This window comes from Pristis pectinata, chromosome 24 (genome assembly GCF_009764475.1).
Source record: "Pristis pectinata isolate sPriPec2 chromosome 24, sPriPec2.1.pri, whole genome shotgun sequence".
In the NCBI taxonomy this organism is placed as follows: Eukaryota; Metazoa; Chordata; class Chondrichthyes; order Rhinopristiformes; family Pristidae; genus Pristis; species Pristis pectinata.
In genome coordinates, this window is record NC_067428.1 from 9,159,715 (window position 1) to 9,184,049 (window position 24,335).

General features: G+C 40.8%; 1 protein-coding gene across 1 annotated transcript; it reads right to left on the minus strand.

Annotated features, from left to right (window-relative positions):
* Positions 1-124: 124 nt before the first annotated feature.
* Positions 125-22,623, minus strand: LOC127582708 (cathepsin S-like). The gene is made up of 5 exons (XM_052038270.1): positions 22,501-22,623; positions 21,777-21,899; positions 20,662-20,841; positions 19,081-19,302; positions 125-238 (listed from the first exon to the last, which is right to left on the minus strand). The coding sequence occupies exons 1-5, from the start codon at positions 22,621-22,623 to the stop codon at positions 125-127; spliced, it is 762 nt and encodes a 253-aa protein (XP_051894230.1).
* Positions 22,624-24,335: the final 1,712 nt, after the last annotated feature.

Below are 24,335 nucleotides of genomic sequence, written 5' to 3' on the forward strand. Positions count from 1 at the left end.
AATGGCGATGAGGATCAAAGTTGCTAGTTATGTTTCTAGAAATAAGACTGAACAAGCTGACCCACACTCATGCTGTAATGGCCTGCCCAGAGCATGAGGACAGTGGCAAACTCTAGACATGATCCTACAGGCAACTATCGCACTTGGCATCACGAATGCTCTGAATACTATTTGTGGAGACGGTGAAGGGTATTTCAAAGGCCAGGTTTGCTGGTGATCGGCACCAGGTACAAGCAGCCTGCAACCAGAGGATGAGGATGCCCAAAGGAGCAGTCAGGTCAGGACTTTGGTGGGACAGCCTACAAATGAGGGTTGGTGGGAGGGTACAGGATGTTTGGGGCACTATCCAAAGCCTGTGTCGAGTTTCAAGAGACATCATCAGGTCCAGTTCCAGCCCGTATGCAGCTTTACTCGGAGCCTGGAGTCCAGACTTTCGAGTGTCATACCCAGCCATCCTCCAGCACCTGGTGCCTAAGATGTTGGCCTTCATTAAGACATAGACCAGCTTATAAGGGCAGAGATACTGGTTCTGATACAGAATGCTTTATACCAGCTGTGTCAACATCCTGAGTGATATGAAAATATGTTCTAATCCTTCAATGCAATTTGCATTCATACTGCTCGCTGCATCTGCATGTTTACTTTCAGTTTATCTTTACACATCAACACTTTCCAATTTAACTCCATTTGAATAATACTCCTCCTTTCTATATTTTTTCTACCAAAGTGGATAACTTCACATTTATGCACATGATACTGCATCTGCCAAGTTATTTGGCCACTTGTTCAATCTGTCTAACCTGCTTTGAAGCTTATTTGCATCCTCTTATCAATTCACCCAGTTTATGTCTACTACAGACAGATGTCACCCAACAGCTGAGGGCTGCAGTAGAACCTCCAGTATCTGCCATCCAAGTTTTATTTGCTACTGGTCAGGTTCCCCCTCCCAAATTCCAATGTTCCTGATTTATACTCAAGCTAACATTGAAACGATCAGCAAAAGAAGGATTATAACATATGAACATTGTAACAACTGAGATTTCAGGTTCCCTTCATTCATAATCACTCAGGGAAGGATTTGAGTCATTAGGAGGTCAGCAGGGATGGGGAAGGGGCAATACAATACATTATATTACTGTATGTGAGTAATGGATTTGATCTCCCTCTAGACCAAAAATACACAATCCATGCTGATATGTCAGTGCAGTGCTGAGGGTACCTTTCATTATCAGAGGTTCTGTGCTTTATATGAACTATTCCACAGTATTATTAGAAAAATGGGAACTTTAATCAGTAATGTCAAATATTCATTGCCCTCCACCACTGATACAATGTCTACAGTGTGCAGAGTGTACAAGATGGACAGCAACAGTATGTTCAGTGTTCAAGAAAACCAACAGCAAACAAAGCATCATTGAATTCCTTATTATCAGTGGGAAATCTTGCTGTGTGCAAAATGATTGAGATGCCTATCTACATAGTAATAGATACGAGGTTTCAGTGCATACAAGAATTTCAATATTTTAGCACATGATAAACTTATAAGTCTTCAATATTGTCTGAGACTTAAACTCTCCTTTATCGGATGTCTTAACCCAAAAATTAAATGCAGTAAAGTGAAAGGTAGGTTCTATCAACGATCAGATAAATAATTTGTGAGCAGATCATGGTTCTAAAGATATACTTAATACCTGATTCCAGAAAAAAATGAATAAAATGCAAGTATAAAGTTAAGGTGAATAGTGTGATAAAAATCACGTGATAAAAGCAATGATTAAAGGTAGACCTGATGCCAGCCTAGATAAAAGAATATTATGGGAGGAGAGGGAGGATATAACAAAAGGTCTGACCACCATTTTTTTCTGGCTACACATCTGATGCTGGAGAACTCAAGGCTGCACCATTATACTGTGATCTTAAAAGGGAAATACCAAGCAGCTACATGTCAGTATTATTGTAGGCTAGAGAATTCAAAACAATAGTTGGCCTCCCTCCACCATGCAAATTTCCAAATTGCATACCACTCGCCAACTTTTGTCTGCCCCACTAGTGCACTGATATCTTCCTATAGTCTTTCTCAACATAACCAGACAGCTAATCATTGCATCCTCTCACACCACAGGGAGCCAAAGCATTTGGAGAGGGCAAGAAGCAAGAGCGCCCACTTTAAATGGTAGGCCACTGAGAAGCATAGAAGGATCTTGTATGTCTGATCCCTGAAGGCAGCAAGGTACACAGGTGAAGTGACTAAGAGGTCATATGGGATCTTGTATGTCTGATCCCTGAAGGAAGCAGGATGTAGAGGTGAAGTGACTAAAAGGTCATACAGGAGACTTGCTTTTTATTGTCTGAGACTATAAGATCAGAGACGCAAGCAACTGCAGCTGCTGGAATCTGGAGCAAAAAACAAACTGCTGGAGGAACTCAGCAGGTCAAGCAGTATCTGTGGGGGGGGGGGGGGGAAGAATTATCAGACCCTACTTCAGGATCCCACCATCCTGATGCAGGATCTTGGCCTTGTCAACAATTTCCTTCCCCCCACAGAAACTGTTCGACTCTAAGACCAAGGAGATAATGGAAGAATTTTATAAAGCATGGTTAGATCACAGCGAGATTATAGTTCTGCTTCTGATCATAAGAAGGATGTGGCACCCCGAGTAAAGGCTATCACATGTGAACTCTGATGATGTTGTCAGAACTGAAGAGATTTAGAAAGGAAGGTGTTCGGTTGGGGCTATGTTGAGAGCAGAAGAGGCTGAAGAGATATTTGAAGAAGATAAAACTATGAAAGGTGAGGTGGAGAACAAGAAAGTCCAACTTAGCAGAGAAGTCAATAACCAGAGGATAGAGAATTAATGTAATAGGTGACAGAATTAGAGGGAAATTGAAGAACTTTTTACCTGAAGAGTGGCAGGGATCTGGAACTCTGACTGAACGGAAGGTAGAGGCAGAAACCTTTAATACATTTAAAAATCACCTAAGTGGGAACTTGACATGATGTGACCTGCACAGGTTTGGACTGGAAGCTTGGAAGTGGGATAGGACGGATGAGCTTTTTTTTTGTGTTGGAATGGTTATGATGGGTCAAATGATCTTTGTCGTCCTATGAAATTCTAGCATCTATAATTCCAAACATGGACATTTCAGATAGTTTGTAGTTCAAATCAATAATGAGTTACTTTGATTTACACTGAAACCTATTATTATATTTGAATGTGCTCTTCGTTCAATTAAAAAAAACCTGATTGAAATTAATCAGCTCTTCACCTTTTAAACTCTCTCCACCATATAAATGGCCTAAGGTGTGAGTGTCATGGTAGATTCAACATCCACCTTGATATGCTGGCACAGCAGCATCCTCAAAACAGCAGGATCTCGATGGACAATCCTGCTCGTCAGTGTACACCAGTCCACTGTAGCCAGCATTAACTTTGAGCACACTGCAGCAAATCACACAATGAATTTCAATGCCACTTCCAATGCTTGAAGAGGACAAGAGCAACATCATCGTGGAGCACCATTATTTCTCAAGTTACACACCGTCTAGTCATGGAAATCAGCTGGAGTGTTTTCACTATTGTTGGGTCTTAATATTGGAGTTCACCAGCAAACACCATTTTTACCAGCGGGCTACAGGACTTCAAGAAGAAAATCCATCCATTCCTACTTATGAGACCTAGTAATGGACAAATAGTATGGTCTCAACATAGAAAAACAAATCATGAAATAAAAGCAGACAATGCTACAAAATCTCAGCAGATCAGGCAGATGAACCATTTCCCCTCCTGCAGATGCTGCCTTACCTAATGAGTTTTTACAGCATTGATTTTCTGTTTTTACCTCAGATTTCCTGCATCTGCAGTTATTTTGATTTTTACAAAGTCACTTGGAGCAAAGTGTTTCAGGAGACTTTGAAAGACGTTCCAGAATTATCAAATGCATCGCTTGAAGAAAAGCCATTTGGCCATCGAGGTATGTTTTGGTGGCTTCCTTCACTTAAGCTACAAGTGCCCTCTGACTCAGATGAAAACCATTGAACTATTCCTTGCTCCCCTATTGTAGATGACAAAAATCAAATTCACTGAAAGTTTCTTTTATTGATCACAAGAAGCTGACTAAAACAACTCAGTTTTACGCAAACAAACTAGACACAAACTTGAAGAAGGATTTTAAAAATAAGCAACACAACTACATGCTAAACGTCAGGGATTCAGGTTCATCTGACGTTTAGGATCGAATGAATTTTTATTACAGATTTAAGAAAGGCTATAGTAATGTACTTCACACCCAATAATTTCTCGATAGTTTGCCATCAAAAATAATCACTCTTGCTGTTAAAGTCTAAAATCTTCAGATTTTAGACTTTAATTCTACACAAGTGCTTGCCTTTAATCAATCGCATGTAGTGTTTCTCACCCCAGAATGTTCCCCAGCTCTACAAAATAATGTTCATAAATACATGAGTCCACTCAGGTTCTTCTGGGATTGTCTATGGATATATGATTTGGATAATTCAATGGAATACCGGAATTATCCAAACTATGTATCCACAGACATCCCCAGAGGTACAGTGACCCAGCCATTCTGTCATGTAAAGTCCATTCAAGCCAAGTTAAAAAATTGCATGTGTTGCAGGAATAAACTTGCAAAAATATGTATACTCTTCACTTTGAATGTGAGTAGATTGGACTCAGGTATTTATGAATATTCTTTTTTTCTTATACAGCTGAGGAACATCCTGGGGTGAGAATGGCTACATGTGAATGATTAAGGGCAAGACCATCTGTGGAGTTAATCGACGTGCTGCATATCCTGAAACCTAAAGGTTTTAGACTTCAATGGCAAGGAGTTGCCAACACTCTTGTGTACACCCAAAGTATAATACCGCATATACTAAAAACATGAAATAATGCAGAAGATGCTGAAAGTATCTGAGGAGAGGGGAACAGAGTTAATGCTTCATACTGATTACCTTCCATTAGGATGGTCTGGGTTGAAGAATTAACTCTATTTCCATCTCCACAGATGCTGTTTGACCTTCTGAGTGTTTCCAGTATTTTCTGCTTTACTTCACCCTTGTATCTCCCAGACCCCCACCTCTGATCTTTTCACACCTGTCACCACCATCCCTCTCCAACCCCAAATCCAGGTTGAAAGCATGAATGGAATGATTTCTAACCAAGAATATCCCTGCCTATTCCTCCGAATGTGAAACTCTGTGTAATTGTACTTCCCTGCACATCTATAACCTTTTCAAACACTTGTATGCAGAGAACACTTCCTATCAGGGCACACTTACTCCCTGTAACAATGTCCCAAGACCTTTTGGAGATAAGGAGGAAGAAACTAAGCTAAACCCCATCATTTCTTTTTGCTCTACAACAACTAGGATAACTCCAGTTGAACGGCGGCAGCAGCCTAGCACAGGTTATTTGATTGCTGTTGCAAAAACTAATGTGCCCCTGGCCACTTACACCACCAAGGCAGGAATTCTTTGACATAAAATAATTAGCTTTTCTGTCCAGTATCCAAGAGATGGAAAGTAGTCCACCCACTTTAGCTTTGGTTAGCAACTGGTTGTGCATTTGGAATAAGGTATCTTTATTAGTCACATGTACATCAAAGCACACAGTGAAATGCATCTTTTGTGTAGAGTGTTGTGGGGGCAGCCCGCAAGTGTAGCCACGTTTCCGGCGCCAACATAACATGCCCCCAACTTCCTAACCCATACGTCTTTAGAATGTGGGGGGAAACATTCTAACAATGTTACAGACAGCAGTCGGAATTGAACCCGAGTCGCTGGCGCTATAATAGGGTTGCTCTATATTGAGGCCAAATCATGTATAATTCTGTAAAGTATCACTGAACTCTCTTCAAAAAGCCAGCTAAATTAATGTTATCAATTACAAGAGAAGTTTGTTCTTATTAAACTAGTTAAGGTTTGCATTCACAGAAATCATAGAAGTTTATGGGACAGGGATTTTCATTTGGTCCAGTGTGTCCATGCAGGCCATAGACCAGATTGATCTCCCTTTCCAGTTCTGGACCTATAGCCCTGCAGGTTATGGTTGTTTGAGTGTTCATGCAGCTGAAATAAAAGTAATAAATCCTGGAAGCACTCAGCGGGTCAGGAAGGAAAATTAGGTTAACGTTTCAGGTTGAAGATCCTTCATCAGAACTGGAAAAGTGAGAAAACATGTTAGTTTTAAGTGACAGAAAGGGTGGGGAGGGATGGACATATCTCTCAAAAATTGTGGCCAACTTTCCCATAGTGATATGCTGTTTATGAAACCATCTGGTTGATAGGTTAATGAGATGTTACTGAGGGAGAAGAAAATCAAAGGGGGATGGAAAAGCTGTGAAATACAAGCCGAAGCAATGGTGGAGAAATGCATCCAAAAGGAGAATGCTGGAAGTGCTCAGCAGATCAGGTGGTGCCTTTGGAAAGAGTTAATACTACAGATGAATAACCTGATAGCAGTGTTGTCTAGGTAGGAAGACTAGATCTGTGCACAATATTCCCGATGCAGTTTTTAGCAGGGTCCTATAAAATTACAGAATACAGTTGCCCTTGAAATCAGATCATCTTGCAATTAGGGCCAACACAGTGGTTGCCTTCCTAACTGCTTGCTGTTCCTACATGTTAAGTTCCAGTGGTTTGTGTATAATGACTCCCAGGTCTGGCTGAATACCCTCGTCTTTCATTCTCTCACCATATAAAACTCACATGTGCTGCTCAGTGAGTGTTCTGTCTGAGAAATACTCAGAGTGGCAGCATTTCTCCACATTAGGGGAAGGCTATCAGGAAAGCTTTAAGGTTAATTGAACATTTTATTTATTTCTACATTCATTTCATATATTCAACATTGTGATCTATAGCCACCATTAGTTATCATTTTAATAATGCAAGATTTAGATGATTCATTGTTTTGTTTATGCAGAGAAGAAATTTTTCAGGATAAAACTTAAGCAAAAGGTCAGACCAGTAAATGTTCTCTTTCCCAAAGTTAAAATTCCAAATTTTTACTTGTTTATTATTGATCCTTCTTTCATTTACATTCTAAAGGTACATTTTTCCACATTTTCAAGGAATCTGGTGTGATTAGTGTCATTATAGCACCTTCCAGGATCTGCAAACATGGAGTAAAACTATTCACAGTCCTGCAGTGTATCACCAGATGCTTTCTCTGTGTGCATCCATTTTACCTTTTCTGTCATCATCTAATATCTGGAAGAAAGTTAAATAGAAATATCACACAATTCATAAAGTCACCTTGCATCTCTTTCCCCAGAATCTGGATGAAAATTGACAGATAGAAAATACACCACAATAAGCTGCAGAGATTGGAAACAGCAGAGAGATCGAGTATTTTTTAAATGATGGCAGAATGAAAAGTGTTCAGAGCGACCTGGGAGTCCTTTTCAAATCACTGAGAGTTAATATGCAGACACAGTGAGCAATAAGGAAGCCAAACAGTATGTTGGCCTTTATTAAATGAGGTCCTGAGACCAAGAGCTAAGATGTAGTTCTGCAATTATATATGACCTTGATGTGACTGCATCTGGAACATTATGTACAGGTCTGACCACGCAGTCTAGGCCTGTGAGTGAGGGAGTGCAGTCAAGGTTCACCATGTTGATTCCCGGGATGGGAAGACTGGCCAATAAGGAAAGTAAATCTCTACAGCTACAAAGTACAAACAATCTGCTGGAGGAACTCAGCAGGTCAAACAGTATCTGTGAGAGGAAAGGAATTGTCAAATTTCGGGTCAAAACTTTAAATCAGTCCTAATGCAGGGTTTCGACCCAAGATATCGACAGTTCCTTTCTTCCCACAGATGCTGCTCAACCTGTTGAGTTCCTCCAGCAGATTGTTTGTTGTTCCAGATTCCACCACCTGCGGTCTCTTGTGTCTCCAAATCCAAAGTACAATGAGTGCAACGTAAGTATGTAACTAATATTTATTTTTTTTTTAATTATTTGGTAGTTTGGCTGCTCATTGCAAATGAAAGCTCAGTTTGCACTGGAAATTCGACAGAGGTGGTAAAGTCTTTTATCGATGAGTGTCCTCTTTCTCATCTGCCTTCTCAGTTTCAGCAGTAGGTGAGGAAACGTCTGTTTCTGGCAAATTATTTGCTCATTTGATGACTCATTATTCCTCTTTTGCATTATTTATTTATTTATTTGTAACTTATAGTCATTTTTATGTCTTTATTCTTGCACTGTACAGCTGCTGCAAAATAACTAATTTCACAACATATGTCAGTGATAATAAATCTGATTCTGATTCTGGTTTCTGATGTGGTCTCTATGATGCTTCATCTCGCATTATCATCAAGAAGATATGCAGATAAAACCAGTCCAGTGTAATCAATGATGTGTTTCAATAATTAGCTTCCTTTTGTGCCATCTCATACAAAAGCAGGATCACCTACTTCAAAATGTGAATCACAAACTCTGTGTCACGTTGTTCCCACTACTGTGCTTGTTGCAATATATGCAAACCAGCCTCCCCTTCACTGACACCATCTACACTTCCCCCTGCATCTAACTTCCCCCTGCCTGCAGCTAACATAATCAAGGACCCCTCCTTCCCCTGTCATTCTCTCTTCTCCCCTCTCCCATCAGGAAGAAGATACAAAAGCTTGAGAACACGTACCACCAGACTCGGGGACAGCTTTTATCCCACTGTTATCAGACTCTTGAATGGACCTCTCATACACCAAAAGTGAACTCTTGATCTCCTAATCTACCTTATTGTGGCTCTTGAACTTTTGTTTATCTGCACAGCACTTTCTCTGTAGCTGCAACACCATATTCTGCATTTTGTTTTCTTTTTACTACCTCAATGTACTTAAGTACAGCATGATCTGGCTAGATGACACACAAACAAAAGCTTTTCACTTTATCTCGGTACATGCGACAATAATAAACAAGTACTGATACCAATAGCAATGAACTCTGGCTTCACCAAATCCAGAAGCCATTTAACATGTCCACCATCAGTAACATAGCAAGAGTCTATCTTGTAGATATATATGGTGTGTTCCAGTAGTGAAACAAAAAATATGCAACTTTTGCCTCAAATTCCCCTCCTTTCACCTGTTTTAGTCCATCTTTCGCAGTCAGACCTGCCCTTTCCAACAAACCATTTGAGGCTGGGTGGGATGTTGCTGCGCATGCTCGATCCCATTGAGGAATTCAGCAAATTCAACACTAGTGCAGTTGATTCCTTTACCCGCCACAATATGGTGCTTTTTGAATCATCCTCAACTTTGAAATCATCAGTTGAGCTGCAGAAGTCTCCATCAGAAACAGCTTCTAACCAAGCTAAAAATGCATCTACTATGATCATGTTTATTTTTCTCATAAATGGACCTGCAAAATCCACGTATGCTTGACCAAGGTTTGTTCGGCCGGGGTCATGAGTTGTGGGGAGCTGCTGATTGATTCTTGTGATGCTCTTAATATTACTTCCACTGTACTCTGTCTGGAGAAGGTGCCCCACAAATCTGTCATGCGTTTGAGGATTTTGACCCAGAGGCAAAGAAAGAACAGCTAAGGACATCAAGATCAGAATATTCTGTAAACTGAAGAGGCAAATCAACATAGAACATAGAACAATACAGCACAGGAATAGGCCCTTCAGCCCACCATGTCTGACCATGAGTCCATTCCAAACTAATCCCATCTGCCTGCACATGGTCTATATCGCTCCATTCCCCACCTATTCATGTGCCTGTCTAAATATCTCTTAAACATTCTCAGCTGCTTCTTTCTCTTCTTTATCCACTAGTAGTTTCTTAATCTACCTGTATCCCTTATCCACCAGAAAGGGCCTCCTTCATTATGGCAGAAAATAGAGAGCCACTCCACACATGCATTAAAACAATGGAGCAATGGGACCAGAAGTACTGATAGGATCAGGGCAATATTGGTTTTACACTTCCCTTGAATCAGTGGACATTAATATTGGTGGGATTTAAAATGTTGTTCCACATGATACTGCCTGGCAACATAAATTGAAATGATCCTATTTTGTTCATTGCACAGTTTCAGAAAAATGAACTCTGTGGTAAATTAAGCACAATTTCATCACACATGTATTAATTTTAAGTGATTCAAAAGGAATTGTGAAACCAATATGACACGACAACCTCAGAGAAAATAATTAGCAATTTGCAAATATGGATATGTGTTTGAAGCTTCCAAAGCTCTACTGACATGCTGGATTTAAAAAGATTGGAGATGGAGATGAGGGCTTTTTATTCTCATGGGGTGAAGACTTTTCGGAATTCTCTGCACGAAAGACTGAATCACTGAATATATTCAAGGCCGAGGCAGACAGATTTTTGATCTCTTGGGGAACAGGTAGGATCACGTCGTGTGTTTTCTTTTACCAAGAAATGATCCAAGATCAATTTTTCCCAGGGTAAATAAAGTTAGCAATTATTTCCAGGTGAAATCATGACAATTTAAACATTAGACCAGGTTCTTCCAATCAAAATACACAAATGTCAGACACACAGTTAATGATGGAATCACTGTGAACCTCCTGACATAAATTGGAGCGAAAAGCTCCATTCGAAAGACGTACAGGTTAGTAGGTTAACACAGGTGTAATTGGGGCAGTGTGGGTTTATTGGGCCAGAAGGGTCTGTTACCGTGCTGTATAAAGAAAGTTTTTAAAAAAGTTTCATAACAACCATCATGAAACTGTCATGGAAACCAGCATGCTTTCTTCTTGCCTTACTTGTGATTTAAAGGGGGACACTGCTGACATCAGAAAGCAGGTCTAGAGCTGACTGCAAACTGCTCAGACGCCTCCCTAAGTCCACTGGGTGTACTTAGACTAGCAGGGAATGCAGCATTTACTCGTTGAGCTATTCATTCCGTGGATGCCTCAGTGGTGAGCCACCAGCAGCACTTCATTACTGGTGTATTTAGGACAGATACTGTGGGCAACTCAAGGAGGGTAGGGGACCAGAAATGTTCATCCTATAAACAGAAGGTCTTCAGTGACAGCAGATTGTACCTGGACATTATTGATGAGCAATATTTTGCAGTGTAGACTTTCTCAGGCTGCAATAACCCAAATGTGCCATTTGACCTCGCTCATGTGCCTGGACTGCTCTGTTGGTGGAGGTCAAGGTCAGGGGAAGTGAGCCTGTTGACAGAACCCAAATTACAATCCCTCCACCACTAATTGAGTGAAATTATGGCACTCTGGGCCCACATACAAAGTTGTGATCCTGTACTTCCAAGTTGCCTCAAACTGCTTTCCTAAACCCATCTTGAGTTATTTTCTATTAAATAATTTTAAAATTGGAAATGGCATCCCATTGAAATTCTTCCACTCACACTCCCTGTAAATTAACAAAATAATTCATTCATTCACTCAATTCTCTTTGTGTCTCATACGGCACATAAGGCTCCCATCAGTATTTAACCCTTCCCTTGGTCTTTTTCTTATTGAAAACTGGACTTACTACCAGGTAGGCTCAATAAACTAAGCATCCTTGTTTTCCTTCAATATTTGTCCCATTGCTCTATGTGAGCTTTGTCAAGCAACCAGATTTTATATTTTATTGGTATGCTGAAACATTCTTCGATACTGTGCCAGTGTCATTTCAAGGCCCATCAAAACATTGTTTAACATCAAGAGTCCAACAGCAATAACAAGCCCTGTACCCAGAAACAATTGCTAAAACACTTGTGTGAGTTCCAATGGCCATGTTAAATTCAGCACAGCTGCCACATCTGTGATCAGAGGTCATCATCTTACATAGAACATAGAACAGTACAGCATAGGAACAGGCCCTTCGGCCCACAATGTCTGTGCTGACCATGATGCAAATATAAACTGCAAGTCTGCCAGCAGATGGTCTGTACACATTCATTCTCTGCATGTTTATGTGTCTCTGTAAATGCCTCTTTAATGTTGCTATCATAACTGCATCCACCACTTCCCCTGGCAATGCTTTACAGACACCTACTACTCTCTGTGTAAAAAACTTGCCTTGTAAATCTCCTTTAAACTTTCCCCCTCTCACCTTTCAAAGCTATGCCTTCTAGTATTGGACATTTCCACCCATGGAAAAAGGCTGACTATCTACCCTATCTATCCTATTCTCATAATTTTATATACTTTTATCTGGTCTCCCTTCAGCCTCCAACACTCCAGAGAAAACAATCCAAGTTTGTCCAACCTCTCCTTGTAGCTAGTACTCTCTTATCCACACAAAAGCCTGGCGAACCTCTTCTGCACCCTCTCCAAAGCCTACACCCCCTTCATGTAATACAGCAACCAGAACTGCACACAGTACTCCAAATGTGGTTGAAACAATGTTTTATACAGCTGCAACATGAAGGCATGTATGCCATATGCCTTCTTTACCATCCTGATTACTTGTATTGCCTCTTTCAGAGAGCTATGAACTTGCCCGAGATCTTGTCAAAGCACAATTGCCATGGCAACCAGACAGAAGCAATGTGGCTTGTGGCTAACATTATGGCTGTCATGAAATAGAGACTGGCTGCAGGGGAGAGGGAGAGAGGTCACATATTTGCAGAAAGGTCTCAGCTGGTTCAGGTCTCAGCTGCTGTAGAAACACAGTTGCAGGCCACATGATGTTTTTTTCTGTTTCTATGTGGTCTCGCAGTGATCCAGGTCTAGTCCTCAGGAACGGTGAGATGCTATCAGGAAACAGTTTGATATGCTCATTGAGCAGGGATGCCGCTGGTGAACAGATTACTGCTCTCAGTGGATGCTAAGGTGGTACATGTGAACAGCTTGTATTTCTCTGAGAGGAAAGGGAACAGATCAGTCTCTCATTTAAGCAGAGATACAAAGTTATGTTCCATTTGACCTCACCTCTCTTCTGCAGATAGAGGTGTGCGTCACCCCAGTCACACTTCCTATTGTGAGCAGAGTTTTGCTCAGACTGAGCAGAGATTGCCTCTAGAGAGAGGAGTGATAAACCAACCATCCTTTTCTTCCTTCCTTATTTGTTCCATTGCTCTACGTGAGAGCAAGAGTACTCCTCTGTTTGTCAACATTTCTCATAATGCAGAAAATATTTACCAGGATGTTGCCAGGACTTGAGAGCCTGAGTTATAGGGAGAGGTCAGACAGGATAGGACTTTATTCCTTGGAGCATAGGAGACTGAGAGGTGATCTTATAGAAGTGTATAAAATTATGAGGGACATAGATGGGGTGAATGCACTCAGTCTATTTCCCAGGGTTGGGGAATCAAGAACTAGAGGGCATAGGTTTAAGGTGAGAGGGGAGAGATTTAATAGGAACTTGAGGGGAAACTTTTTTTACACAGAGGGTGGGATGTATATGGAATGAGCTGTCAGAGGAAGGGATTGAGGCAGGTACAATAATATCTTTCAAAAGGTAGTTGGACAGGTACATGGATTGGAAAGGTTTAGATGGTTATGGGCCAAACACTGGCAAGTGGGACTAGCTTGGATGGGGCATCTTGTCAGCATGGACCAGTTGGGCCAAAGGGCCTGTTTCCGTGCTGTATGACTATATGTCTATGTAATTGATTGGAGGTGCTTTGTCTACAAACAGGATTGTACATTTTATTGTGCACCGAAACACTCTTTGGGATAGCACCTGTGTCAGCTCGAGACCCATCAAAACGTTGTATGATATCAAGAGTCCAAGAGCTATAAACAGCAGGGCTGTGGCCCAAGAGCTGGGCAGTGGGATCGATCTGCTCCATCTTGGCCTGCATGAACACCTTGGGCCAAGTGGCAAATCTCCATGCCATAAATTTCAATGCTTTTGGTGAATCCAAACCTCATCTGGGTTAACCTGAGCAAACGTTTCTCATAATACACCCAGCAGCGCCAATCTTCTCCTCACCGTATCAGCACTCTCTGGTTTCTTTCCCAGATCCCCATCTCTTCTGATCACACTAGCCCCAACGTGAGCTTCTCCCGAGGCTTGACATGAGGTGTGCCTGAGATCTATATGCCTTCAGGTATTCCAGGAGCACAACTAATTGCTAAACAAGTGCTAAAGGAGTTGAACACTTTTGTCTCTTGGATTCTGAACAGAAAAGTTGATGATTTTACATCAGAATAATGTTTAGCTCAGTGATGTAAATGGTCAGGCACCCAATGCCTTTGTAACGGCTATTCAAAACCTGTGCTAAACTGCTGGCACAGTTCAGTAGGAGTTCATTGAATTATTGAAGAGCAAATAAAAAGACTTTAGTTTTTAGTCTGGTTTCTTACTGCATAACTCCAAAAAGTGATGAGAATTTTTTTTCAGGAATTAATTGTGCTACTGATAGGAAGTGCACTCTGCAAACAAATATTTTATAATGATAGAGGTGTACATGGAGGTGAAGTTACACAGAGTTCAGCATTTGGAGAAATCTATAGAGACATTCTAGGTTAGCAATCCTTCCATCCATGCTTTCACAATTGATTGGTGGTGCCTGAGGTTTGGTGGTGGTGGCTGTGAAGAAGATCCGAGTCGGGATCTCCTGAGGAGGAGCCTAATGGAGATAGTGTTTGGTGGCTTGATCACAAGAGCTGGGGATATTGGAGGACTTGAGAAAGACTCCAGAGAACGCTGATAAGGTAAGGAGGAGATTGTTGTTGGTGGGGTGGGAGTGGGTGGGATTATTGGCAAATGGAGGAAGATTTGCACCAGGGTTATTATTGAAGCGGGGAGAAGATTGGTTTTGGAGGGGACTGATTATTAGGAAAGAGGGTCCTTCAGGGTATATGGTGGTGGTTTCCTCCAACTCACATAAAAACCTTATGAACTCTTCTTTGTTCCCTTATTGTGTCAACTATCTCATTCGCTCACCAATTGCAGACAACAAGAATCAGATTCAATTAAAGTTTCCTTTATTGATCACAAGAAGTTAACTGAAGCAACTAATCATTACGTGAATAAACAAGGGTTTGAAAAATAAGCAACACAACTATATATGCTGAATGTCAGGGATTCAGGTTCATCTAGCACCTGGAGTCAAATGAATCTTTATTACAGAGATTTAAGAAAGGCTATAACAAAGTTATTCACACCAAACAATTTCTAGATAGTTTGCCCTCTAAAAATAAACAATTTTGCTCTTGAAGTCTAAAATCTTCAGATTTCAGGATATGCAGCACAAAAGTTAATTCCACACATGTTCTTGCCTTTAATTATTCGCATGTAGCCATTCTCACCCCAAGATGTTCCCCAGCTATAGAAAAAACAAGAACACTCATAAGTACCTGAGTCCAGTCTACTCACATTCAAAGTGAAGGTCGTACATATTTTTGTAAGTTTATTCGATCTTACTTAATTAAACATGTAATTTTTAAATTTGGCTTGAATGGACTTTAGATGTTGATGCTGACAGAATGGCTGAATTGCTGAACTTCTGGGGATGCCCAGATACATATGGATATGTGGTCTGAATAATTCAATAGAATATCTGCTAATACCGAAAGCATAAATTAATTTAGAAGATGCTAGAAGTATTCAGCAGATCAGACAGCATCTGAGGTTAGGGGAACAGAGTCAATGCTTCATGTTGAGGACCTTTCATTAGAATGGTCTGAGCTGGAATGATAACTCTACAGATGTTGTCTGACCTATTGAACATTACCAGCATATTCTGCTATGTTCCACATTTATGCACAGATAAGTTTTAAGCCAATGAGAAACCATTCAACACAGCCCAGAGCATTCTCTACCCAGGATCTAAAGATTTTTGTCCTTCAAAGGGCAGAACAAAGGATTCAGCTGATAGGATATTGTAGTGAGCTCTCATTTGTGGTAAAGATTGGGCAGAGAGGCTACTCAAGGTCAAAATATTAATTGGCAGTTGGGCAGGACAATCCTCGGACACAGAGTTGAGATCGACCTGAGGCAGCCAGAGAAACACCTTCTGATGAGCCAAAGCAAGGCCAGGTGTCTCCAAATAAAGGAACATTCATGTGAGAGAAAGGATACCTGTCAGATGAGGGATTTTGTCAGAGAGTTTAAAACACAAGGGGGCCAAGTTACATATTCCCTTATGTTGTAAAAGGTGCTGTGGGAAATAAATGGATTCTGCTGTAAAAGTTGTATTTTGTTCGTTAATCTACATTAGAGCATTCACTCACAATTGAAATGATCCCCAAAATTTCAACAAGGTTCAAGCTTCTGTATCTTAATCCTCCTTTCATTTGGTACCAGCATCATTCTCATTAATATCCAGGATTTAAAAGCTTTCCATCCTGACTGATGTTTACCTGAAGGTATTATTTACCTGTTTTTAACAATCCAGTAGCTTTTTGGGTACTGATCCACATAGCCTACCAAGAGCACGGAATGGTCAATATGCTTTTTGTCACAGTTAGCATTGTCATAGATACCTGAAAACAGTCAGAAATGTTGTGGATGCAGACAATTCCAAACTCTTATCCCAAATGATATTCAAAAAAATTGTGAAGTTAGAGTACAAGAAACTGTATCATATGTCAATCTGTCCCACCATCACTAATGTGGAGAAGAGTGAGGTCATGCACTTCAGTAAGAGGAATCAAAAGGCTGATTATTATCTAAATGGAGAGAGTATGCAAATTAGTGAAGTTCAAAGGGATTTTGGTGTTTTATTGCATGAATCACAAAAAGTTAGCAGCTAGGTCCAACAAGTAGTTAAGAAGGCCAATGACTTTTTGGATTTCATTATGAAAGTGTTGAAACTTAAAAATAGAGAGGTTTTATTAAAGTTGTATAGGGTGTTGTTGAGGATTTCATACTGTGCACAGTTTGGTCCCCTGACCTAAAAAATGATATAGCACCATTGGAGGAAGTCCAAACGAGATTCACCAGGCTAATTCCTGAGAAGAGAGGACTGTCTTATCAAGAGAAGATTGAAAATTTGGGTCCGTGTTCCTCGGAATTTCAAAGAATGTGAGGTGAAATTATTCAGACATATAAAACACTAAAGAGGCTTGACAGTGCAGATAGAATCATAGTGTCATACAGCACGGAAACAGGCCCTTCGGCCCAACTCATCCATAGCGAGCTAGTCCCATCTGCCCAGTCATTTGCATAGAAATTCCTTCCCTCAGACAGTTATGAATCTCTGGAATTCTCTGCCGCAGAGAAGTGGTGAAGGCAATATATTTAAGGTGGAGATTGACAAATATTTGAAAGATCGAGGAACTGAGGGTTACGGGAAACTGGCACAGGAGGGGAATTGAGGCCAGCATAGATCACCCATGATCATATTCAGTGGTGGGACAGGCTTGAGGGGTTGGTGGCCTACTCCAGCTCCTATTTTCTTATGATCCTGTCTTCTTGTAAAGAGAAAGCTGAAGGTGTGTGGTCAGAGGGATGTTCAATGAGGGATTGAAGGATTTCAAGGAATGAGAGAGAGGTAGCAAAGTGAAAGTGGTTGGGGAAGGAGGGGGGTGTGATTTGAGAAGGCAGGGGTATGGTGGCAGCAATACAGACTCTGAAAATATTTTACATCCCAATTCTTCGTCCTACTTGCCTTCTGCAGAATAATTGGGTAATGGGATCTGAACCACAGTGAAGGAACATAAGATTAGAAGATTCTTTACCTGACTTATAAAACCTCCAGGAGTTATGTGAACAATGAAGGAGTACAGAAATTGGTCCAACTTTCGCAACTATTTGAGCCAATTGTTTGTCTTTATTGTTCATAAACCTTCTGAATCTCTTAACTCTGATGACACTCTTTTCACTCTTGAATAAGCATTTATTATTTTCCTGTAAATGAAACAAATAAATGTCTGTTAAACAAAATGATAAATAATAATCTCAATGGACTTAAACCTTCACATTCTATCGGGCAACAAGTTCCATCCATTCATTGCCCGACCTTTGCTGGTGACTTCTAACAATTAGTCCCACACGGTGCAGAAATAAAAAGTCCCTACCTCATCCACCTAAACATCCACTTCTCCACCAAAGCGCAATGTAGACCACCTACAAAATACGCTGCTATTACTCACCTTGGCTACTCTGACAGCACCTACCAAATGCACAACTCTACTGCTGAGAAGGACAAGGGGCAGCAGGTGCATGGGAATACCAACACCCAGAGGTTCTACTCCACAACACACAATTCCACCGTAAATATGACACTGTTGCTTCATTGTCACTTGCCTAAATCAATCAAGTGACAATCAACAGTCAAGTGATGCCAGCAGCTCTACTTTGTTAGAAGTTTGAGGAGATTCGGTACGTCACCAAAGACTCTTGCAAATTTCTGAAGAAGTACAGTGGAGAGCATTCTGACTGGTTGCATCACCGCCTGGTATGAGGGCTCCAATGCACAGGATCGCAAGAGGCTGCAGAGGGTTATAGACTCAGCCAGTTCCATCAGAGGCACAACCCTCCCCGCCATTGAGGACATCTTCAAGAGGCGGTGCCTCAAGAAGGCAGCATCCATCACTGAGGACCCTCTCGTTCTGGGACATGCCATCTTCTCATTACTACCATCGGGGAGGAGGTACAGGAGCCTGAAGACCCACAATCAATGATTCAGGAACAGCTTCTTCCCCTACGTCATCAGATTTCTAAATGGTCCATGAACCTATGAACACTACCTCGTTATTCCTTTTTTTGCACTATGTATTTATTTTTGTGATTTATAATAAGCTTATGTCTCTGCACTGCACTGCTGCTGCAAAACAACACATTTCATGTCATATAAGTTAGCGACAATAAATCTGATTCTGATCTTGATTCTGATTCTGAACTTCCAATCAACAGCATGCTGGGTGTATTTTCACTATCAGGACTGCAGTGGATTAACTTCAGAGAATGAGCATTAACAGAAGGTATTATAATTCAGATGGGACTACTTAATGAAAATGAAAAACTAGTGCTTGACACACTAGTGTCAAGGAATAAAGGACATCCCATCTCCAAACTCCCATAGTGGCTTCTATTTATGATTTGACATGAGAATAACCAGCTTCTGCAAGCACCATTTGTTCAATTTATATGAAGGTTGTGCCTTAAACCAGAATATCTCCAGAGATTGTGTATCAGCTACATTCAAATGCACAAAGAGGGAACAGTCAGACATTGAATGTACCTTTGCTTGGTATGGGTATGATTTACTGGACTGAATGCCATGATCATGTATGTATTCAAAGGCACGATATGGCAAGCCACCCCTGCAGCCATAATTGTTATAATCATCTGAACAGTCAATGACATTTTGTTCACTCAGTTCAACATATTGATGCTTTATCTTGGCCAGTTGTCCTTCCAGAGCACCAATAGCAGTGAATGCATAGCAGGAATTACACCAGCCCTGAGGGAAAAACAGGTGAGTTAGCAATTGCCAAAATCTTGAAGCATTTTCCTCACAAACTTTATCACTTGGATTGAATTCTAATAGTGTGAATAGCAGGAATTGCTGCCATGAGGACAGGAAGCACCAAATTTGATTGGCAAAGTATTTAATTTCAGACTACTGCACTTTCTTGTGAATCCATTCATCTTTGGGTTTTTAAAACCAGTGCATTGCACAATAACAAGGTAAAAGCCCTGGCCCATCATACCAACAGTTGCAAACAGAAGTGCAGACCTCAGAAACCGCACTCAAAGAGCTTGAGAGCAAGAACAGTGTGAGGTGAGAATGGGAAAGTGATGGTGGCAGAGGAAGACACATGGGTGGATGGACTCCATTTGTGCCTTCCTGCAGCTTCTCAAGAGCATCAATGTGACAAAACTGTGCAATCCACATTACTCTTCTGGTCGAGGAGAACCCCGGCACCAAATCCATTTGCTTTCATTCTTTCAAGAGACTTGGTCATCATTGGCAGGGCACCATTTACTGGCCTTCCCTAATTCCCCTATTCTGAATGCTCAGCCTTTTCAGTGAGAAGTTAAGAGCTAACTACTAGGAGGAAAATACAGGCCAGACAGCTGAGAGAGGCAGGTCTCCTCCACTTAAAGCAATTCATGAGCAGGGTTTTTTTTAAATTTTGGATTATTAATTATTATTAATTTAACTGTGCTAAAATGCCTCATTGTGGTATTTGAACTCATGTCTATGCATCATTAATCCAGGCCTCTAGATTGCAAATCTGGCACCTTACTCATGCTATAACTGTACTATCGCCATTATCTCTTCCTATCTTATCTCTCTCCTAACATACCTCAAAAGCACTGCAACATTTTTTTTGCTGCATGTAATTCAATGACGTAATGGACTAAAAGTCCACATCAATCAGCTCTGATTATATTTTTTCCTGAAGCTCCTTCAATATCTTCAGATACCCAAAATGTTAGATCTGAACATGGACATGAGGATGTTCCAAAGACCCTGGATTTATGAAGATGAAGTTCAACAAATTAACGTGAAAATATACTTTCATGCAATAAATTTTGGAGTAATACTTTTCACCCTATTGCACACTACCCCTCTCAGTGCCAGTACCTACTCGAAGAAGAAGGTACCTGATCCTTTACTCTTCTGACCAAGTTTTTTTATGCCAGTCTATTTTTGAGGGTAAAGCACCAACTTCCTCAATGACTCATTTGTGCCCACCAAAATCCTCAGAGCCAAAATATTCAACAGGAATCATTCTGTATCCCCTGCTGACTCCAGTGCATTCACTGTTCTGTGCAATGTCATGGAGCAAACATTGAGAAAAGAAGGTGGTACCTGATCCTTTACACTGGTGACCCAGTTTTTAGTCCGCCAATCTATTTTTGAGGGTAAAGCGCCAACCTCCTCAACTTCATCCAGTTCTTCTGGTTCAACATCAAATAATATCTCACTGGTGTAATTTGCCAATTCGTACATCCTCATGTCAGTGTACAACTGAACAAACTCCACGGATGTCTGGAAGAAATAATTGCATCATAAATACTACAAGATTATTTCTACAAAGTATAAAAAGCCATTGTCAGCATCCCCTCCATGGACTCTGTCTATACCTCTCGCTGTCTTGGTGAAGCAGCCAGCATTATCAAAGACCACACCCATCCGGGTCATTCTCTCTTCTTTCCTCTCCCTTCAGGCAGAAGATACAGGAGCCTGAGGGCACATACCACCAGGCTCAAGGACAGCTTCTAACCCACTGTGATAAGACTATTGAACGGTCCCCTTATACGATGAGATGGACTCTTCACCTCACAGTCTACCTTGTTATGACCTTATTGTCTACCTGCAATGCACTTCCCTGTAACTGTGATACTTTACTCTGTATTCTGTTATTATTTTTACCCTGTACTACCTCAATAAATTAATCTGTACAAACAGTATGCAAGACAAGTTTTTCACTGTACCTCGATACAAGTGAGAATAATAAACCAGTACCAATACTAATACATTTTTTCATGCAAGAGAATAATGACAGAGATAGATATTTCTTCCTGGCTGTGTATTGGATAGAAGTCCTGAAGAAAGGGCAAAAGCCATCAGGGGAAAGAATCAAACTCTTGGTATCTGCTCTCAAGAGGAAGAAATTGACAAGATATTCAATGCTAGTGAGACAAGCATATAAATAATAGATGTAATTTTAATGATTAATTTCAAATTGTCACATTGTAGCAGTCATAAAAGCTGAAGTAGAAAATGGAGCTAAAGTAGCAGGAAATATTCCAAGAAATATCAACCATTCTCCAAGTAATTCCCAGCAAGCAGGTTGAAAGGAGGAACAGCAGGTGTATTGAATGATCTTAAATCTGGTGTGATAAGAAGTGACCAAGAATCAGAAAATATTTTAATCTCTCTCAAAGCAAGAAATCTGTCCCTTGAGTACATATGTCACTCACCAGGTCACCAAACTGATTCATAGCCATTTCATAGGAAGAATTTCCTTGACTATACTGAATATTGTGAGCTTGAATCTTCTCCAGGTTTTCCAGCCACACTGCTCGCCTAGCTTGATTTTCTTCCTACACAAGGTATGTTGAGGTAAGGTTAATGTACAGTAAATAGCACCTAATGCCTTGCTTTACTGACTGGCTTCATAAACTGAGAACTGAACACAGCTTCACAAATGATAACTGTTTTCTTTCCTACAGGACATTATATCAAATGCACAATTCTCCTGGTTAAAAAAGATCACAGCAGGTGGCTACACAAATATAACACATAAATGACCAGTGCTATTCAAACTTACCATTCACCGGCTAACGAAGAGATCTCTCCAATCCTTTAAGCATCAGCAGGTTAAGATGGTGCTGATCTCTGATGCATCACCAGGTCACATCAGACCCTTCCCATGACAACCAATTATTGTGGTCTGCTTTGCTGACATTACTATATTTTGTAGCTTACAAAGTTGATTGTAGAATTGGCCAATAGCCACCATTGCTTGGTGTTAAATATCTAAATTGCTGTGGAGATGTTGCTCTTCAAATGGTGCAGTGGGATTTCTTCACATCGGACTGAACGACATTAGCTGACGATGGGTAGACAGAACTCCCAACCCACCCCACAAACAATGCAATGACCCCTCAGTGCTTCATTAGAGTATCAGCTTGCAATTCTTACCATACTAGAGTAGCTCTTCCCATAATTCTGCTTCCAGATTTCCCATTCCTCATCTATGAGTGGATTGGCCAGGGCCATGGACACAACAGCCAGGATGCACGTCACAAACAGGGAAAGTTCCATGGGGAATTTTTTACAGATGAAATAACTGATGTTGTTGTTAAGAACTGGAGAAAGTGAAATGAGATTTAAGTGAAGCAATGAGGCAAGTGTATAATCTCACTTTCCTTCCCCTATTTCAAAGATTCCTTTTGTGTGAGCTTGTCATGGCTCCTTCTCCATTTAAGCATCTCTACCTGCAAGCTCCAGGTGTTATGCATTGTCAGTTCCCCTCAGGCTCCCAACTCCTGCCTTCTCACTGAGCAGAAGCTGTGTAGCCGTGAGTTGCTACTCTGCTTAGGTACAACTTCTGGTTGAGTAGACACAGACAAGCTGAAATCACAGAGTAAGAAGGTGAAAGAGCCACCTATTCCTTCTGCAGGAAAGTATGGTACAAGATTTATACTTCTTGTTTCAAATTATAAAAAAGGAAGAATTGACACTGATTATTTTTCACTTATTTGTAGAGAAATACAGTTGAAGAGTCTTCTACTGAAGTTATCTTGAAAATAGCTGAATTTAGGAAATAAAAATCAGGCATTTTATTCCATATAGACCATGTATTATTCATGACATTCCAATGTTACCTACTTAAGTGAAAGTACAGAATTGTACAGAAAGTACAATTTTATGTTAATTCATCTGCACCATTGTCGAACCTTGATCGGCTTCCATATTTCCTTTTGATATAGGTGGCCATTCATCCCATCGAGTCTAGGCCATTTCACAGAGCAACCCCATTCCCTAATTCTCCTTGTAATCTATTCCCAAATCACTCCCCCCCCACTGACCACCACCACCATTCCCATCAACTCCCACCCCACCCCAGGTTCTACCACTCACCCACACACTAGAGGCTATTTACAGTGACCAATTAACCTACCAGCCTGCACATCTCTGTGCTGTGGAAGAAAACCAGGGCACCCAGGGGAAACCCACATGGTCACAGGGAGAATGTGCAAACCCCACACACACAGAGCGCCAGATAGAACTCAGGTTACTGAAGCTGTGAGGCGGCAGCTCTACTGGCTGGGCCACTGTGCCATCACTTTAGTTTCCTATCATACAAACCAATAACTTACACTGCACAATATTATGGTGTAAGCTTTCTGCCCAATCAGAGAGATCTCCTTTGTTCTGTCAAATCACTAAAGTTAATTTAGTTATTTTGATTATTTGAGGTGATCAGGTGTACATTATCATCAGACCATTCACTAGATTACAATAGACGTAAGAAGACCATATTGTTCTCACCTCACAATGGACCCTGTGTTTCTTCAGCCACACAACCTCCTCAAGTCTCAGTTGTGCTCTGCTGGAGATTTGACTGGGGCTTGTTAGGGTATATAAGTTACGAAATAAAATAATTGCCTCCCAAAGTCCATCAATTAGTTTCTGGGCCTTCAGGCTCCCCATTATTTGTGTGCCTTTTCATGCGAGATAATTTAACACCTGTTTGTTTTGAGGCTTCAACCATCAAGTGCCATCAGTCAGCCAAATGAGACAAAAATACACCACATAATGCAAGTAACCTACTCTTAAAAGATTTTGTGATGTAAATCATGATTCAGGTTAATGGCTTCTCCATGGAAAATCCGATTTCCTTTTGTGATGGTTGTCTGTGTTTTGGTCCAGTTACCTCCATGCCCCAGGACCATTTCCATGACAATAATCCATTTGTACTGCAACCTGGGGGTGCAGATGATGACAGGGACCCTACACTCTCAAGAATTTAG

Bases quoted from the DNA above. Each gene is read 5' to 3' on its own strand.
- LOC127582708 (XM_052038270.1), bottom strand. From the start codon at position 22,623: ATGGAACTTTCCCTGTTTGTGACGTGCATCCTGGCTGTTGTGTCCATG. The intron at 21,900-22,500 runs GTAAGAATTGCA...TACCTTGTGTAG, and splicing joins GGAAGAGCTACTCTAGTATG to GAAGAAAATCAAGCTAGGCG. The intron at 20,842-21,776 runs GTGAGTGACATA...TATTTCTTCCAG, and splicing joins TGAATCAGTTTGGTGACCTG to ACATCCGTGGAGTTTGTTCA.